Source organism: Zingiber officinale, chromosome 5A (genome assembly GCF_018446385.1).
Source record: "Zingiber officinale cultivar Zhangliang chromosome 5A, Zo_v1.1, whole genome shotgun sequence".
Classification (NCBI taxonomy): domain Eukaryota; kingdom Viridiplantae; phylum Streptophyta; class Magnoliopsida; order Zingiberales; family Zingiberaceae; genus Zingiber; species Zingiber officinale.
Genome location: NC_055994.1, coordinates 130400867 through 130421446, shown reverse-complemented (window position 1 = coordinate 130421446; position 20580 = coordinate 130400867). Strand labels below are relative to the sequence as shown.

The 20580-nt window shown below is 38.6% G+C and overlaps 1 protein-coding gene across 1 annotated transcript; it reads left to right on the top strand.

The window, feature by feature from the left end:
* Positions 1-1734: 1734 nt before the first annotated feature.
* Positions 1735-3561, top strand: LOC121980017 (MOB kinase activator-like 1A). The gene is made up of 5 exons (XM_042531990.1): positions 1735-1811; positions 2658-2719; positions 2835-3011; positions 3117-3280; positions 3372-3561. The coding sequence occupies exons 1-5, from the start codon at positions 1735-1737 to the stop codon at positions 3438-3440; spliced, it is 549 nt and encodes a 182-aa protein (XP_042387924.1). The 3' UTR covers positions 3441-3561.
* The last annotated feature ends 17019 nt before the right edge of the window (positions 3562-20580 follow it).

The window sequence follows — 20580 nt, the reverse complement described above, 5'->3', positions numbered from 1 at the left end:
CTAAGGTAGGGGCCGACGAGATCGCATCGAAGCACTTGATTCATTCGATTCCGGTTCCCGTTCGCGAAACCAGTTTCTTTCGATCGAGGTGATGGCGGACGTGCAGATGGGGAGACGAAGACCTTCGCGTTCCAGGCGGAGATCAACTAGTTGTTGAGTCTCATCATCAACACCTTCTACTCCAACAAGGAGATCTTCCTGCGCGAGCTGATTAGCAACGCCTCAGATGTGAGACATCGCTGCTTTCATGTTGCTGCTCCCGTTTTTTTCCCCTGTGTTGTCGTTGCTGAAGCAAATCGTGTGACTGCAGGCACTCGATAAGATCCGGTTCGAGGGTCTCACCGACAAGAGCAAGCTGAACGCCGCACCTTGTCGCACGGTCTGGCACCAAGGAGTTCATGGAGGCACTAAACCTCTTCCAACTCGCGTTGCCTCCCTCCCTCAAGCGCCGATGAAGATTCAGTCGCTTGCCCAATAAACATCTTTTCATGTGGGAGGACGAGTCAGTTATGTGACGCCCTGAAGCATCCCGAAGATCCGTGGGAGGATGGACTAACATTGTCGTTGGGTGCCAATCTCACCTCTTCTTTCGCCGCTATAGTTACATGGAATCTAGAGGTCAAGGAGTATTTTCACATGATCTCTGAAGCTGAACGCCATATCCAGATTTCTAAATTGCCCACGCATCCTTTTTCCTATTTTTATATTCGTTCGAACACTCTTAAATCCACAATTAATGCAGTTATTGAGAAACTATAAGTGCCATTCTAAAGTAATGCAACAGGTACAAGTATCTGAAGAAAGAAGACAAGGTCATCCGTGTCCTCAACCTGGACTTGAACAGGTTGTGTTTGTTGAAAGTTCTGAACCACATATGCTTGAGGCGGCATTATTCCGTTAGAAACGGATGCAACTGGCGCTACTTAGAAAGCGTTGGATTATCATAATCTGGATTACGAAGACGGTTTGTAGGATCTCAGATACTCAAGGATCTGCCACCAAATACAGAATAGTCAGCTGACAGAGCACCGATGTGGCTTGGATTGGCCGGTAATAGGATTTTTCACTGGCAAGATAAGTCTGCGCGTCTCATGGTGGCATTTATCTTTTGTGCTTTTATCCTTTTTTCTATATTAATACTTATATCACCTGGCAGTTTATCCATCTGCTAGATGGATTCTTTTCTCTACTTATAGAGATTATTTTCCTATCAAATTATTTCGCAAGCATGATAATTGGATTTCATTACTTCATATGTGTTACACTTGCTTGCATTAACCTTGAGAAGCATGACTTTCAAATCTAGATGCTAATTTGTAAATCTTGAAAAAAGCATCAAAATGCTTGTCCAAAAACCATTGCGCTACTGTTTTTTCTGGTGAAATTGGGCCTTAGTCAGGCTATGTATTGGTTGCAGTAACCTTCTGATCACTTGGAAGCTATTGAAACATTATGAGTTTGGCAGCCAGTGTTATTCTCTATTGTTGTTATTATTCTCTAATTGTTCCTCAATATGCACTATATATGTTATCGACAGAGAGTGCTCATTCCATAATAAAACGTTTGGTTTGTTTAGCTGAATGCAAATGTTAATATATCGATCATTAGATTATTTATGTGGAAGCATGTGAGAGTGGCAGTATCTTTGAAGGTTTAATGCCAGAAGACCTTAATGTATATGTGACAACAGCATCCAATGCTGTTGAAAGCAGCTAGGGAACTTACTGTCCTGGGATGGATCCTCCACCACCACCACCGGAATATATGACTTGCCTTGGTGACTTGTACAGCGTTGCATGGATGGAAGACAGGTTTGAGTTTTATACCTAAACAAGTCATATCTGTTGTCAAGTTCAAAAGGTCTAAACATTTTATTGAATTTTATTTATTTTTTTTCATGTTAATGGGCTGACATTAGATTGTTTTGTTCCGCTAAGGAATTTTTTTTTAAAATGTATTTCCTTCTTCAGTGATTTTGTTTCTTTTGAGATGAAACAACAAAGAGGCACTGAAGTACAACAAATTGGATTAGAGCATCGAATCCAAGTTCAATTGTTGAATTTTCTAATTAGTAACTTAGTTTTAATTACAAGATGTTAGTGCATTACAGAATAGCTACACTTTTAAGTCTTGCTAATGACATAGCTTTATTTGTTTAAAATTTCCCCAAGAAAATTTTGCATGATCTTGTATCTCAAAATTGCACGTCTAGTGCAATGTAAGCTCATCAGTGCTCATACATAAATATATACACACTGGCAGTAGGAATAGTCATATGCTTACTTAAACTTGTTCAAGGGTGTTGTTTCAGATAGTTATATGCAATTTTGAAAGCTGGAAATGGTAAAGATGCAATTTTGAAAGCTGGAAATGGTAAAGATTCAGTATGCAGTTGGTCTCAATTAGTTCGGATATGGTTTGTTGGTCGAGTTTTTACTTAAATTCAACGATTATTTTATTAAAGCTTCTTTTATGGTTCTTTAGCATCAAGAGGTTTACCTTGTATTGAAACTTTTGTTGCATATATTTCTTGATTCATAAATTTTCAGTGTATATTTCTAATACTCTTGAGTAAATTCCATTAATGCCTCCTTATTGCAAGATACTAGTTACAGTGAATCTAACTTGTTATAAATTTTCCATTTTGTCATAACCAGATTGAAAGTTGCTGATACTTTACCTCCCTTAGGAATCATCATTAGCAGAGTTACCTTTGTGGGTCATGATCCATACATATTTCTTAGAAGAATTGCACGATATTTCATCCAATATCATCATAGGGAAGCAAAATATCAAATTTTGCAGATAATTTACTTCTGTGATCCCGCAATGAGTTGTATTTGTATCATATGTTTATTTGCAGATTTGTACTTGTAGGTACGAATATAGATGGGCGGATGGTGTGCAAATAAAGAAACCTATTGAAGTCTCAGCGTCAAAGTATGTTGAGTACCTGATGGAGTGGATTGAAGTTCAGCTCGACGATGAATCTATTTTCCCTCAAAAGCTCGGTAGAGCCTGTCGATCCAAGTGTTCAATTAATCATTCTTCTAATACAACAACAACTAAGGGAGCTTCAATTGCTGATCTTCATTATCTGATGTTTTTTTTTGTAGGAACACCTTTTCCTGCAAACTTCAAAGACGTCGTGAAGACAATATTCAAGCGGTTGTTCCGTGTTTACGCACACATTTATCACTCTCATTTCCAGAAGATTGTGAGCCTCAAGGAAGAAGCACATCTCAACACCTGCTTCAAGCATTTCATTCTTTTCACTTATGTAAGTGCCTACCTCCGCTTAAAATTTCATTGCTTTCGTCAACCTTTCATACCCATTTGAGAATCGACATGTTCGTGTTATTGTGACGCAGGAGTTTGGGTTGATCGACAAGAAGGAAATCGCCCCGCTGCAGGAGCTGATTGAGTCCATCGTTCTATAAGTTTGTTGCTAATCTAAAGCACTTAAATGATCTTTCAGGTAATCAATCCTATTTCACTGCTAAGTTTCTCTCGAGTGGCTTGTATGTTGATGATGCATTGTTTATTACACATAATTAATGAGTAAATATTAATATGATTTTGTGTGACCCACCTCCACCACCTGTTCCTTGTGGCTCTGAATCAAGAAATTTTGCTGCCACACCTCCTGCCCTCTGCCAGCGTGGTGAGGGCTCGAGAGAGAGAGAGGGAGGCAGAAAGCGGTAGAATTGTATCATTAGAGTAAAATTTGAATCCTACGAGGGCGCTTGAGGCCGGCAGTGGAGAAGGCACTTGGAGTGAGGTTACATTATTGCATCTTTACCATTTCCAGCTTTCAAAATTACATCTCTACTAATATATTATTTATGTGTTTTTACAGTTTACAAATCTCAACTACTCTAGAGTTGAAATTGATGAAGTGCGGTTCGATTGGGCGGAATGCATGCTAGATTACATTTGAAGTGCGGTTCTACCTTGATGTGTTGTTAAAAGAATGTTCTATCTTGATTTTGATATATATTAGCTAGCTTTTGATGTATAAAGAATGTTTGAGTATTTTATGGATAATGTTGTAAGAAGATTATTTATATAATTTGTGAATATTTGTGTATTTTATGGATATTATTGAATGAAGAATATTTGTATAATTTGTAAATATTTGTGTATTTTTTTTTGTTATTGTCGGTTTTAAAATCAAATTTGTGCTGTTAAAAAATATACATATTACATCGGTTTTCCATCGCTGCAAAACCGGTGTTATTAACTAATATTACATCGGTCATTTACCGCTGCCAAAACTGGTGTTATTAACATACAATATTACATCGATTTTACACCGTTGATGAAACGGTGTCGTTAAGTGATACTACACCGGTTAATAATCGATTCGAAGACCGGTGTCATTAAGTGATACTACACCGGTTTTAACCCGATGTCTAAAATGGCAGACTTTTAACATCGGCTTCATAGACATCGGTCGAAAATGAAATAGACACCGGTGGAAAACCGATGTCTATGAAGGTTTTTGTTGTAGTGGCACTGACCTAGAAATTGACAACTACCACTTGTGCTTTTTCTATCTAGTTTGTAACCGGCATAGTCTGAGTCAGAGTAGCCAGTTAGTCAAGGGTGCAAGATCTAAGGTACCATAATCCTACATTTAGGGTCCCTTTAATATACCTTAGTATTCTTTTAACAAAGGTTAAGTGAGACTCTTTTGCACAAGATTGATATCTTGCACACATACCTACTACGAAAAGAATATCTGGTCGGCTCGTAGTTAGGTACAGTAGACTCCCTATCGCGCTTCGATAGTATTTCAAGTCTACTAGTTTACCTTCTAAGTCTGAGTCAATTTTAATATTAGTGGCCATAGGTGTATTTATAATTTTTGAGTTTTCCATTCCAAATTTTCTAACTAGTTCCTTAGCATATTTAGTTTGATAAATGTAAATTTCATCTTTGGTTTGTTTAATTTGTAAACCTAAGAAAAAGTTTAGTTCACCTACCAGACTCATTTCAAATTCATCTTCCATTAATTTGGTAAATTCTTTTAAAAACATGAAGTTGGTTGATCCAAAAATTATATCATCTACGTAAATTTGGGCTATAAAGATGTCTTTTTCTAAGGTTTTTACAAAGAGGGTTGGATCTATTTGACCTTGGTTGAAACCTTTTGATATTAGATAATTGGATAAGCGTTCATACCAAGCCCTAGGAGCTTGTTTTAGTCCATATAGGGCCTTTTTTAGTCTAAAGACATGATTTGGATATTCTAAGTTCTCAAATCCTGATGGTTGACCTACATATACTTCTTCTTTAATAAATCCGTTTAAAAATGAGGATTTTACGTCCATTTAGTATAGCTTGAACCCTTTGTGTGCTGCATAGGCCAACATCATCCTAATGGATTCAAGTCTGGCTACAGGGGCATAGGTCTCATCATAATCTAACCCTTCTACTTGATTGAATCCTTTGGCTACTAACCTAGCTTTGTTTCTGACTATATTGCCCTAATCATCTAATTTGTTCCTAAAACCCCATTTAGTATCAATTATAGTCTTGTTCATGGGTTTAGGTACTAATTCCCATACTTGATTTCTTTCAAATTGAGCTAGCTCTTCCTGCATTGCTAAGGTCCAGTCTGGGTCTGGTAGGGCTTCATTTATAGTTTTGGGTTCAATTTTGGAAATAAGGGCTATCTGGCTTAGGTTCCTATAGGATGGCCTAGTTTTGACTCCTTGAGTTGGATCACTCAAAATTTGGTCAGATGAGTGATTTGTACTTGTTCTAGTTGGCCTTATATTTGGGTTAGTAATTGGTTCTTGTGAGTCATTAGGTTTAAGTAGGTTTTCTTCATCATCTTTTATATTTCTTGAGTTATTATTTTCATTCATTAAATTGGGCATTATATTTTCTTCATCAAATATTACATTTACAGTTTCTTCAACTTTTAGGGTGTTTTTGTTATAAACTTTGTATGCCCTACTGGTTGTTGAGTACCCTAAAAATATTCCTGGGGTTGTTTTTTATGAGAATTTTTCTAAGTAATCTTTGGTGTTTAAGATGAATACTTTACACCCAAATACTTTTAAATAGTTTAAGTTATGTATTTTATTATAATATATTTCATATGGTGTTTTATTTTGACTTTTATTAATTAAAATTCTATTTTATATATAACAGGCTGTATTAATTGCTTCATCTCAGAATTGATTAGATAATTTGTATTCGTTTAACATGGTCCTAGCGGTTTCTTATAGGGTTCTGTTTTTACGTTCTACTAGACCATTTTGTTAGGGGGTTCTAGGGTAAGAATATTCATGTTTATATCCATTCATTTTTTTTAAATAGATTAACTAAATTAAATTGATTAAATAATTAGATTAATTAAGTTGAATTATATTAATTAAGTTAAAATGATATTTTGTTTTGTTTTGAACTAAGTTTAATCTAAATCCATCTCATCCGATTCTAAGTTATCAATTAGGGAACCTTAAGTAGTTTTTGTGAGATGGTTATCTTTGATTTAGATTATTTCTAAGGATTAATTTACATTTGAGTTAAACTTAGGTTTTCCAATTAGTCAATTAAGTATGTATTTCAAGGATTGGTTCCCAGGTCGTGGCGAGACACTAGTGTTGGAGCAATCTAGTGACCCTAGGTTTTGATGTTTGGGCAAAGGTTTAAGTTAGTTTTATTATTGTATTTGATATGTATTGTGAGTGTGCAGGATACAGGTACAACAAGGAAGTCCAAGTGTGATCTTGGCAAAGGAGGGAAGTCCAAGGATGAGTCTTGGCGGTGTAAGTCCAAGCATGTAGTCTTGGCAACGTAAGTCCAAGTGTAACTTGGCAATGGATGAAGTCCCGGAGGCGCGACCTCTTGGCAAAGGAAGACCCGACAACAATGACAAGGCCGATGGAAGCTCTAGAAGGCAAGACGTGAAGGATGGGGAGGCATCCGAGGGACGCAAGGCTGATGGAGGAGGCTAGAAGGCTAGGTCTAGGTTGGTCGGGCAGGGACGAGTGCTGAGAGATTGTACTCGGAGTAAAATATAAGAATTAGGGTTTACTGTAGCAGTACTGTAGCGTTACTGTAGCAGTCGACTGCATGTTTTAGCAGTCGACTGGTGCAGTCGACTGGGGCAGTCGACTGGCAGTGTGAAATCGAGCCGTTGGGGTGTAACGGTCGAATTTCCACAGAGGGCAGTCGACTGCATGTTTTAGCAGTCGACTGGTAGGCGGGGTTTTCAACCCGCGGGCTATAAAACCAAAGCTTGGGAGCTTGGTTTGAGTTGACGAAATTAGACTTGGTTAAGGTCTAATTAGTAGTCTACAAGTGCTCAAGAGTTTTCCTTGTGTCCAAGAGGTCTTGGTGAGTTTGTGGTGAGGTTTCTCCACCCACAAGGAGTTTGAGCTAGCCGGAGGTCTTCCGGGGAGTAATCCACCGACGGATAGGGATCGTCCACCTTACGGACACGCCGTGGAGTAGGAGCTTTATCTCCGAACCACGTAAATGATCGTGTAGCTTGGTTTGCATTCTTTCTTGTCTTGTATTTTGTTTAGCTTGTTTATTTTTGTATTATTCCGCTGCGCAAGCTAACAACGTAGGAAGCGAACGATTTGGGTGAGCCGCTATTCACCCCCCTCTAGCGGACGTCAAGGTCCCAACAACTAGGCCTTCTTGAGTATGAGATCATCCACCACTTCCTAGACAGAACCGCTCAAAGAAATGTCATATTTAATTTTCTTTTTGAAATCCCTAGGTTTAACTGAACAAGTGTAAATTATGCCTAGGTCTTTAATCTATCTTAATCTAACCATGCATATCAACAGGAAAGTAAATAAACAATCATCAAACAATTCTATTTATTTATTAAGATAGTTTTTCTATTGTCTCCCCTTAGATCATAGCCTCGATATGGTCTATTAAGGTAATGTACTTGATCCTTAGGGACCCAATATTGACCAAGTCCAACTTGATTGACCAAGTTGGACTTAGGTACCCATGCTTGGACTATCTTACTATTCGGTCTGTTAATAAGTGATAAATACGACCGATATTTATTTTTAGCTTTAAATCCAATTCCGGATCGATTGTATACGACTTTCTGTTTTCCAAGAATCAAGTCAAGATTCTTGGAACCCCGTGTAAACCATTCCAATGTAGTTTTCAAATCCTTGATTTGACTTTTCAGGCTGAAATTCTCTTCCTCAAGTTTTTGGACTTGAGTTGAGGTTCCAGTCTAAACTGGGTCAGCCAAGGATTCGATATTAGTCGCTTCTTTAAAGGATGTTACTTCCTTTAGAAGCGACTTGATCCGAACATTAGACTTAGCTAATTTACGCATTAAGTAATTAATTAAATTGTATAACCGACTTGTGTTGGTGCAATCGACCTCCAAGGTTTTAATGTCAGACAAATATGTTTAAGTATACTTAAGTATGTATGGAGCTTGATCTAGAGAAGTCCTAGTTGTAGGCTAGGCAAGGGAAGTCCTAGTTGGAGACTAGGCAAGGAGGGAAATCTTGGTATATCGTGGAAGCCAGGTGGATAGGTCTAGAGGACTTGATCCCTGGGTAGCCAAATACTGAGTCCTAGTTGTACGCTAGGTAAGGGAAATCTCGGTATGTCGTGGAAGCCAGGTGGATAGGTCTGGAGGACTTGATCCCTGGGTAGCCGAATACTGAGTCTTGGTGAGTGAAGCCAGGTTGAGAAAACCCTAGGGTGTGGTAACCTTAGGTAACGAGAAGTCTTGGAGTAATGAACTCCAAGCAAGGTTGATCGCGGTCGACCGGACCAGCAGATCTCGGTAAATCTAGGTTTAGGTTTACCATTATTTTCTGTATTACTATTATTGTTGTTGGCTAATGTAGTATTGCAGGAAAAGTCTTAGTGGATCAGGCAATCGGACACTGAGCAGGCAAAAGTCCAAACATGTCTGGAGGAGCATGTTTGGCAGGTAAGTTGAGGTAAACAACTGGAGGAGCGAAGTGAGGTCGGGTTCCCAAAGGGAACAACCTAAGGTCGTTGATCCAACTGAAGAAACCGAGAAGGTTTCCAAGTTGAGATCAAGACAGTTCTACTGTCTATATTACTCATGCATTATATTACTGTGCTAACACTTGTTTTGCAGGAATATTGTTTAAACTCTGTTTTGCATATTCGGCCTGATCGGTCGACCGAACAGGAGGATGGGTCGACCGAACTAGCTTAACTCAGACCAGAGATCAGTTCAGATCAAACTGAGTCCAAGTCAGATCAAAGCTTGATCGGTCGACCGAACCGTAAGATCAGTCGACCGAACCATGATGATTAGGCCGAGCCAGTTCATCACCACCGATCAGCAGCAAAGGAAAGAAGGGTTGATCGGTCGACCGAACTCAGGGATTGGTCGACCGATCCAATCAAAATTAATTGCACCATTAATGAAGATTTCTACAGATTTCGACGAACAGGGAAATTGACTGTTCGGTCGACCGAAAAAGGGGTTCGGTCGACCGAACCATTAAAGATCAGTAAATGCAAAAGATCGAGCCAGCTTCGGACTTCAGCCAGAATGGAAGGGAGCAGGTTCGGTCGACAGAATAGAGGGATCGGTCGACCGAACGTCCAAGATTCTTATAAAATGTCCTCGAAGTCAGAAGCTAACTTAACAACGATCTGATCAGAAATTCCTGCTCTGCGAACAACTCGTCTTCATCAGCTCAGCAAGCTACTGCATCCTAAAGCGCCGACCTAAGCTCCATCTACAATTTCATTGTCGGTATATTTTAATTAAAGCTTGCATTGTAATTTCTTTTAAAGCAAGATAGTAGTGTGTTACTATCTTGCTCCATTGTACGATTCACTTCTTTCCGAGAATTTCGGAAAGAAGGATTATAGTGCCTTGCTCACTGATGTAGTCAAGGACCGCGAGCCTTCGAGTAGGAGTCGAGCTAGACTCCGAACGAAGTAAATAACCTTGTCTCATTTATTATTTCCGCTGCACGACTTTGATATAAAAGAAAAGAAATAGTTTTTGAAAGGAGGAGCGATATTCACCCCCCCCCCCCCTCTATCGCTTCAAACGATCTATCAACTTGTACTTACAGTGGGATTTGGCCCTTCAGAAATGGATACGGATCCGTGGCTTCTTTCGGACTCAGCTTCCAACTCGTCCTCGCTTCCTGATTCGTTGATGTAGTCTCGGGCCGTCATTGCGAGAAAACTCGTCTACTCGAGTTCTTCGTCATCGGACTCCTCTGAGGACGACTCGTCCCAAGTTGCCTTCAGGGCCTTCTTCTTTCTTGCCTTTTTTTGCATCTTTCTGGTTTGGGCAGTTGGCCTTGCTGTGCCCCTTTTGGTTACACCTGTAGCACATCACCTCGAACTTTACCTTTGGTTGGGCTTCCTTAGGCTGAATGACCTTTCTGACATCCTTTTTGTTGAAGTCCTTCTTCTTTTTGTAGAGCTTTTTCACCAGGTTGATGAGCTTAGTCGTGAGTTCGTCATCGTCGTCGTTTGAATCTGGTTCTTCTTCTGATTCTGGTTCGATTTTTTGCCTTGGTTTTGACTCACTTGATCTGTCAGTACCTGCAACCAAAGATATGCCCTTTTCGACCGGGCGTGCATTAATCTGCTAATGCAACTCGAATTCAGAGAATAACTCATCTAATTTAATAGAAGAAAGGTCCTTAGAAACCTTGTAAGCATCTACGATGGATGCCCATAAGGTATTCCTTGGAAAAGCGTTCAGAGAGTACCTGATTATGTCGCGGTTCTCCACTTTTTGTCCGATCGCATGAAGCCCGTTGAGAAGATCTTGGATCCGGGCATGGAGCTGGCTAGCCGTCTCACCTTCTTGTAATTTTATATTGTACAATTTATTGATAATTAAATATCTTTTGCTCACTTTGGTGTCGGACGTTCCTTCGTGAAGCTCGATCAACTTCTCCCACAGCTCCTTAGGGCTCGAGAATGGGTCGACGCGGTTCAGCTCCTCCTTCGTCAATCCGCACTGGAGGGTGCAGGTCGCCTTGGCGTTTGCTTCTACCTTTTTGATTAGTGTTATGTCCCAGTCCTCGTATGGTAGTTGCTTGCCGGCGCCGTTAGTTGGTAGTTGGAGTTCGGTTTTGATGATCATCCAGACTTCAAAATGAGTCTGGAGATATGCCTCCATCCGGCCCTTCCAGTACCCGAAATCGTCTCCGGTGAAGAGCGGTGGTCGAGCGGTGCTATAACCTTCTTGAAGCGTCATTTTAAAACTTGCACACAAAGAAAGGAAAAAATCTGTTCCAAGACTTGGTCTTGGATTAGCAGTGCGGGATGTATAATAAAAGAAAAGCGAACTTGAATGGTGTTGCACCAACTTCGAGCAAAATCGATTCGAACGAAAAAAAATAGATTGGAATGTAGCAATTGTGCTAATTCCAATCGACTCCGAAAAATTTAAAAGACACCACGAAAAATTGCTTGATTGGTGGTTGCACCAAATCGAAGCTACCCCACTCTGATACCAATTGTTGGATCGAGAAGCGCTAAGGGGGGGGGAGTGAATAGCGCTCGTGGCTTTCACGTGTCGTAATCAGAAAACTATCGAGTAATAAACGCAGCGGAAATGAAAGTAATCACACAAAAGACACCAATGGTTTACTTGGTTCGGAGCCTAGGGCGACTCTTACTCCAAAGCCCACGCTCTTTGAGCGTTTACTTTGGGCAACAACTATATCGCGCAAAAATTTACACAAGTATTACTATTGGTTGGCCCTAGGAAGATCGTACCGGTTCCACTGTACAAAAATTTGGAACCTTTTCTATTATGCAGCGGAACCTTTTCTAGCAACCTATTGTGTTCTTTAGAAATTAAATTTGGAATCGCAAATGGAACTTAACATTATTGATTCCAAATTTAACTTATCTGTTCTTAATGGTTTAGACTTGGATCGCAAGCGGAACTTAACACTATTGATCCAAATCCACCTATATTATAAATTCAATTAATTATCTATTTCGGAAATCGATTCTCAGGACAAACATGGCGAGGCACATGACCTTCTTGGGTATGGGAGCATCCACCACTGCCTCGACAAAACCTCTTAACGAAATTTAATATTTAATTTCCTAAAATAACATTAGGTTTAACAAAAAAGAACAATCGGATCACAAATTCGAAAAATAAAAAAAAACACAAACTCGAATCACAAATTTGAAACTCTAGAATCATATGCCTCTTATGTTTGGAATTCATACAAAGGAAAAACTAGTATGATGCGAAAAATAATTACTAGTTATACCTTCCTTTGTATACAACGACCTCTTGATCTTCTACCGTATTCCTCTTCTTATCTCGGACGTTGTGTGGGCAACAATCTACCGAGATGAGAACCACCCAAGCCCTTCTTCTCCAAGCTAGTTTCGGCCACCACCAAGTCTCCAAGAGATGTAGAGGTTCGGCCACCACCACCAAGCTCCAAGGGATGTAAGAGCAAAGCCTCCTTTCTCTCCTTCTTCTCCTAGCTAGAACCGACCACCAACAACAGCTCCAAGAGAAAGATGATCCGACCACTAAGGAAGAAGAGAAGAGGAGGAAATAGGGTCGGCCACACACCAAGGAAAAGAGGAAGAACTATAGAAGAGATGTTGTAAGGTGAAGGCATCTTTATCCCCTCTTTTATATTCCTTGGTCTTGGCAAATAAAGAAATTTAATTGTTATTAAAATTCCCTTATATTCCTTGCCTTTTGTTATTAAGGAAAAATTAATTAAATTTTCCTTTTAACCATGCTATGGTTGGCCACACACTAATGCTCCAAATAAGGAAATTTTTAAACACAAAATTAAAACTTCCTTATTTGTTTCCGGAAATTTTAAAATTAAAATTTCTCTAATAATTTATCCCTTCATAGTTGGTTATAAAAGGAAATTTTATAAATTAAAATCTTTCTTTTAAACATGTGGATGATTTCCAAAAAGGAAAGTTATCTTTAAAATTAAAATCTCCTTTCAAACTACAAATAAAGAAAGATATAAAATCTTTTCTAAATCTTTTGTACAAACTTATAAAAGGAAATATTTAATTTTAAAACTCTCTTTTTAAATCATGAACATGGTTACAAAAAGGAAAGTTTTCTCAAAATTAAAATCTTCCTTCCAATCTTCAAATAAGGAAAGATATCAAATCTTTTCTTAATCTTTTGTAGAAAGATATAAAAGAAAAGATTTAAATTTTAAACTCTCTTTTAAAACCATGGAACCCACATAAGAAAAAAATTTAAAATTAAAAATCCTTTTAAATTGATTAGGGTCGGCCACTTATGCTTGGGCTCCAAGCATTGGCTGGCCCCTTTACTTGGCTCAATCTTTGGGTCTTGGTCGGCCCTAGCTTGGGCTCCAAGCTAGTTTGGTCGGCCACCAAAGAGTGGGTAAGAAGGTGGGTATAATTCTATGTACAAGAGGCTACGATAGGGACCGAGAGGAGGAATTGGTTTTGGTCTCCCGATGAAAATAACTTCCCGTGCTCGCCACCAACACCCAACTTAATTTCATCAATAATAATTCATACCACTAAAGAATTATTATTGAACTACCGCATCAATCCCAAATTACGTTTTGGGCACCTTCTTATTATGAGTGTGTTAGTCTCCCTGTGTTTAAGATGTCGAATGCCCACTAATTAAATGAGTTACTGACAACTATCTTTAATTAATATCTTAGTCCAAGAGTAGTACCACTCAACCTTATCGTCATGTCGGACTAGGTCCACCTGCAGAGTTTAACATGACAATCCTTTTGAGCTCCTCTTGGGAACATTATCAACCTAGATTACTAGGACACAGTTTCCTTCTATAATCAACAACATACACAATAAATAATATCATTTCCCAACTTATCGGGCTTATTGATTTATCGAACTAAATCACACTCTTTGATAAATCAAAGAAATAAATATTAAATATATGTGCTTGTTATTATATTAGGATTAAGAGCACACACTTCCATAATAACAGAGGTATTGTTCTTTTATTTAGTCAGTATAAAAAGAAACTACCTCAAATTGTCTTGCTCAATACACTCATAGTGTACTAGTATAATTTATTAGTCAAGATTAACCAATACTTAATTACACTACGACTATTCTAATGGTTTGTTCCTTTCCATCTTAGTCGTGAGCTACTATTTATAATTTATAAGGAATTGATAACATGATCTTCTGTGTGTGACACCACACACCATGTTATTTACAAATATAAATCAATTGAACAACTACACTTATCATATAAATGTAGATATTGACCAATGTGATTCTTTTATTTCAAAATAGATGTTTACAAAAAGCTAGGCTTTTAGTATACACTCTAACAATCTCCCACTTATACTAAAAGACTATGCTGCCATATATCCTGCCATACATCTAATTCCCAACCCTTTAACATGCCTATCAAAAACTCTTGCCTTAAGGGTCTTAGTGAAATGATTTCTCAGGTTATCACCTGATGTAATTTAGGCGACAACAACTTCTCCTCGTTATATGATGTCTCGTATTGGGTGGTACTTGTGCTCTATCATGTTTACTTATCTTATGAGCTCGTGGTTCCTTCAAGTTTACTACTGCACCAAATAATTTTGGGCAAACCAGGAATCACATCTAAATCCATCATGAGGTTATTGAGCCATTCAGCTTCTATGGCTGCTTCTGAGGCTGCCACAAACTCAGCTTCTATGGTGGAGTCCTAAAAACACCTATGTTTAACACTCCTCCATAGTTATGACTTCACCTCCTAAAGTAAACACAAAACCCCGAGGTCAACTTACTATTGTCCCTTCTGATTTGAAGTCAAAATCCATGTAACCCACAGGGAGAAAATCATCTGCTTTGTAAGCTAGCATATAATCTCTAGTCCCTCTGAGGTACTTTAATATATACTTTACAGCAGTCTAGTTTCTCGGTCCTGGGTTACTTTGATATCTGCTAACTATGCCCTGGGCAAAACAGATATCCAGTCTCGTACACAGCATTACATACATTAGGCTTCCTATAGCCGAAGCATAAGGAACTGCCTTCATGTCCTCTTTCTATTTTGATGTCTTCGGAGACATCTCTTTAGATAAAAATTCTCCATGCCCAAAAGGTAGAAAAATCTTTCATGGAGTCTTGCATGCATAAACAAGCTAGGATAGTATGAAGCTCGGGATAAGTACGACATTTTTTTCTTGTGATCCCTTTGTTCCCGAGAATATGTGCGCACTCTCCCAAGTCCTTCATTTTGAATTATTTGGACAACCATACCCTTACTTCCGACAACACTTTGATATTATTTCCAACTACCAAAAATGTCATCTACGTATAGTACAAGAAATACCACCACGTTCCCATCTTACTTCTTGTATACACAAAATTCCTCTGGTCACTGAATAAATCCATAAGTCTGGATTACTTTATTAAACCGGATGTTTCCAATACCTTGAAGCTTTACTTCAATCCATAGACCGATTGAGCTTACATATATGATGCTCTTTACGCTTTGCAATGAACCCCTCTGGTTGCTTCATATAGATACTTTCTTCAAGACTTCCTTTAAGGAAAGCTATCTTGATATCTACTTGTCAAATCTTATAATCCATATGAGCAACAATAGATAAAAGAATCCGGATAGACTTAAGCATGGCTACCGATAAAAAGTTTCCCTTTTTTCAACAAGCCTTGCTTTGAAAGTTTCAACCTTCCCGTCTGTCCTTCTTTTTCTATTGTGGACCTAATGACTTTTACACCATTTGGTTATTCTATAAGCTCCCAGACTTTATTAGAATATATATATTCTAATTCTATATTCATTGCTCTTTGCTAAGATGCTACATCTTTATCTTGGAGTGCTTCGTCATATGTCCCGGGATCAGGTTCATGTTCACTTGGGATCAAGTCCAAAAACTCTCCCAAAACATGAATCTTTTAGGTTGCCTCACAACCCTCCCACTACGACGAGGCACTGTCTGTAATCGTGTATCATTTGTGATACGTGTTGCAGTTTCTTGTAATATTTCATCTTGTACAGTTGGTAATAGATTAGACGTGTCCTTTATTATTTCCTTAAGAACAAATTTACTTATGGGCTTGAGGTTCATTACATAGTCTTGTTCTAAAAATCGGACATTGGTGTTTACAATGACCTTCTGATTTTTAAGGACTACTAAACTCCTTTCGTTTCTCTAGAATAACCCATAAACAAGTGAACTTTTGTCCAACTTCTCAGTGTCTCCCTTCAGCACATGTGCTGGCCTACCCCAAATCCGAATATGCTTCAGATTAGTCTTTCGCTTATTCTGCAATTCTATAGGAGTAGTGAGTTCTGACTTAGAAGGTACTATGTTTACTTTCGTTATAAGAGTGTATCCTTAAAACGAATTTGGTAATTTTCTGAATAACTCATCATCAATCTACTCATTTTCATAAGAGTCTTATACCTTCTTTCTTCTACACCATTCTGTTGTGGTGTACCAGGTGCAGTTTAGTTGGGATTGAGTCCCGACTTATGATAAATGACTCCTAAACTCTCCTAAGAGGCGCTCGCCACTACGATCTCACCGTAGTGTCTTGATACTTTTACCTTGACGTTACTCCACATCAGCCTAGTACTCTTTGAACTTATCAAAGCAATTAGACTTGCGGCACATCAAGTAGTTGTCTATAAAATAGACAAAATATTCAAAACCACCTCTTACCTGGATAGTCATAGATCCACACAAATCAAAATGAACCAATTCCAACACATCTTTGGCTCTTTACCCCTTAGAAAAAAAAACTTCTTGGTTATTTTTCCTTCCAAGTAAGACTCGCAGGTTGGAAAGATTTCCACTACCAATGAACCCAAAAGTTCTTCGGCTATTATCTTTTGAATCCTACTCAAGTTAATATAACCTAACCTTAAATGCCAAAGATATGATTGGTTCATTTCTGAAGGTTGCTTTCTCTTAAAGTTAGAAGATGTGTTATTAATTTCCATTTGTTGCATCGTGGGAGTTATTAGATTATAAATTGTCAAGCAACGTACCAAAATAGATATCTTCCCTCTTTTTCTTGATAACAACTTTGTTATCAAAAGAGATAGGATATTGTTGGAGCAATATCCCTTAGGTCAAGGTTGATCTGGTTGACCAAGCTTGAGTCTTGGTCATGATTTTGATGTTTGCCAATACATGCAGACAACACATGAATAATGCAAGTGCAGTTGTTCATGTGGGGAGATTGTTGATGCAATTCTCCACTGATCAGGGCTTGATCAGGTTTGGTTGTAGAAGAGTCAAGTAGGTCAAGGTTGACCAGATACTTGACTGGGAAGTCCTAACTGGGATGTTAGGCAGAAGGAAATCCTGGTGAGTGAAGTCAGGTGAAAGACCTAGTGAGTAAAGATAGGTGAAAGTCCTGGTGAGTGAAGCCAGACAGAAGAAAATCCTAGTGAGTGAAGCTAGGTGAAAGTCCTGGTGAGTGAAGCCAGGAAGAAGAAAATCCTAGTGAGTGAAGCTAGGTGAAAGTCCTGGTGAGTGAAGCCAGACAGAAGAAAATCCTAGTGAGTAAAACTAGGTGAAAGTCCTGGTGAGTGAAGCCAGACAGAAGAAAATCCTAGTGAGTGAAGCTAGGTGAAAGACCTGGTGAGTGAAGCCAGACAGAAGAGAAGTCCTAGTGAGTGAAACTAGGCAGAAAGGAAGTCCTGGTGAGTGAAGCCAGGCACGGGGAAATCCAGAAGGGTCAAGGTTGACCAGACATCTGCTGAAAGCCCAAGTAGGTCAAAGGGATTAACCGGATACTTGGCACGAGGAAGAAAAGTCCAAGTAGGTCAAGGGAGTGACCAGATACTTGGCATGATGAGAAAAAGTCCAAGTGGGTCAAAGGGATTGATTGGACACTTGGTGAGGGAGTTCTAGTAGGTCAAGGGTGACCGGATGCTAGGCACGATGAACCAACAGGTCATGGTTGACCGGATGTTGATTTAGGAGGCTTTAGACTTGATTTTAGGGAGAGATCATGAGCTGGATCGATCAGGCGATCGATTGGCTCATGCCCAATCGATCGCCCGATCGATTGGGCGAGTCTTCGCGACAACCTCCTCCCAATCGATCAGTGGATCGATTGGGACAAGTGCCCGATTCTTCACACTTCTTCTCCACTCTACCGCTAGTTCTTGAAGAGTTCTTGGAGCAAGGTTTGCTAGTGATCCAAGATCAAGAGGCGGGCAACAATAAGAAGTTAGGGTTAGGGTTTTCACTACATAACGTGTAAGCTTTTGCTTGTATTTTGTTTCCCTTTCCTTCTTCTTGTATTGAGAGTGTTGTAGGGCTTCTCCGCCTTTGGTAGTTACCATAAAGGAGTGTTTATTAGTGGAGGTGTGTGTGTGTGCGTGGATCCTTGGACTAGTCACCTCTTGTGAGGTGGATACCAAGTAAAATCCATTTGTTAGCATTGTTGTAGTTGTTTCTTTGTATTTCCGCTGCACATCTCTAAAGAAACAAGCAACGAAGCACACAAGCACGCGACGAGCTATTCACCCCCCCCTCTAGCTACTTTTCGGTCCCAACAGATATCAAGTTCTTTGACAGTTTAGAAATCGAAATCAAGTTCTTTCTAAACTTGGTATGTAAAGACAATTTCTCAAAATTCATATTTTATTCCTATCAGAGGATAAACATCTCCCACTGCAACAGCTGCTACATTTTGCAGCAGTGCCCATGGTGATTTTCTCTTCATATAGTTGTCGGATTTCCTGGAACTCCTGCAATGAATTGCATGTTATAGTGTATACTAAAAGCCTAGCTTTGTAAATATTAATTTTGAAATAAAAGAATCACATTGATCAAATATCTACATTTTATTTGTTAAGTGTAGTTGTTCAATTAATTTATATTGTAGATAACATGGTCTATGGTGTCACACACAGAAGATCATGTTATCAGTTCTTTATAAATTATAAACAGTTGCTCACGACTAAGATGGAAAGGAACAAACCATTGGAATAGTCATAGTGTAATTAGGTATTAGTTTATCTTGACTAATAAATTACACTAGTACACTCTGAGTGTATTGAGTAGGACCATTTTAGGTAAGTTCTTTTTATACTGACTTAATAAAAGAACTAGACCTTAGTTATTATGGAAGTGTGTGCTCTTAATCCTAATATAATAATAAGCATATATATTTAGTATTTATTTCTTTAACTTATCAAAGGGTGAGATTTAGCTTGATAAATCAATAGGCCCGATAAGTTGGGAAATGATATTACTTATAGTGTATATTGTTGATTATAGAAGGAAACTATGTCCTAGTTATCTAGGTTGAGAATGTCCCCAAGAGGAGCTCATAAGAATTGTCATATTAAACCCTGCAGGTGGACTTAGTCCGACATGACAATGAAGTTGAATGATACTACTCTTGGAGCTAGATATTAATTAAGTGAGTTGTCAGTAACTTACTTAATTAGTGGTCATTCGTTATCTTAAACACAGGGAGACTAACACACTCATGATAAGAAGGAGCCCATAATATAATTTGGGATTGGTGCGGTAGTGCAATAATAACTCTCTAGTGGAATGAGCTATTATTGATGAACTTGAGTTGTGTGTTCGGGGCAAACACGGGATAATAAAGCTCATCGGAAGGCCAAAACCAATTTCTCCTCTAGGTCCCTGTCGTAGCCTCATTAAAGCCTCAAGTCCATCCAAATAAAAGCCCTTCTTGGTGTCCAAGAGAGGGTCGGCCCAAGGCTTGGTGACCAAGTCAAGGGTCGGCCACCATCTTCTCTTAAGGGGTCGGCCCCTTGTTGTGCCCAAGCAAGAAGGGGACGACCATATTAATTCAAAAGTGAAGGGGTGTTTTGATTTTTTAAAATCTTCTCTTTGTAAAAACTATAAGTTTTAAAAGAGAAATTTTAAAATGAAAAACTTTCCTTATTTGAATTAGGCCACATGGTTTAATAGAGAGTTTTAAAAGTTTTAAAACTTTCCTTTTTTAACCATCCTCATGGTTTTAGAAAAAAAAGGAAGAGAAGTTTTAAAATTAAAATTTTCTATTTTTTGTAACCATGTTAAACAAAGGAAATTTTTAGAAGAGAAGTTTTAAATTTTAAAACATGGTTTTAATTTTTAAAACTTTCTTTTTTTTTAACATCCACTTTATTAAAAGAGAACTTGTAAAATTTTATAAGAGTTTTTTTTCCTTTGCTTATAAAATTTTTACAAGGATTATTTCTTTCCTTTTAATTGTGGTCGGCCACCCTTGCTTGGTGCCCAAGCAAGGGGTCGGCCAATCATCCTTTAAAAGATTCAATCAATTAAACCAATCAATGATTGGTGATTGAATCAATCAAGAGAAAAGAAAAGGAAAAACAAAAGGAAGATTTTAATTTTTTGTAAAAAGTCTTTCCTTATTTGCCTTGGGCAAGTAATATAAAAGAAGGGGAGAGGAGACCTCATGAGATAACAATTCTTATTCTCTTGTTGGTGATCCTCTTGTGGTCGGCCCTCTCTCCCTCTCTTTTCCCTTTGCTCTCTTTTGCTCCTTGGTGGTGGTGGTGGCCGAAACATAGAGAAGAAGGAGAAGCTCTTTGGGTGGTGTTCATCTTGGAGGTCCGTC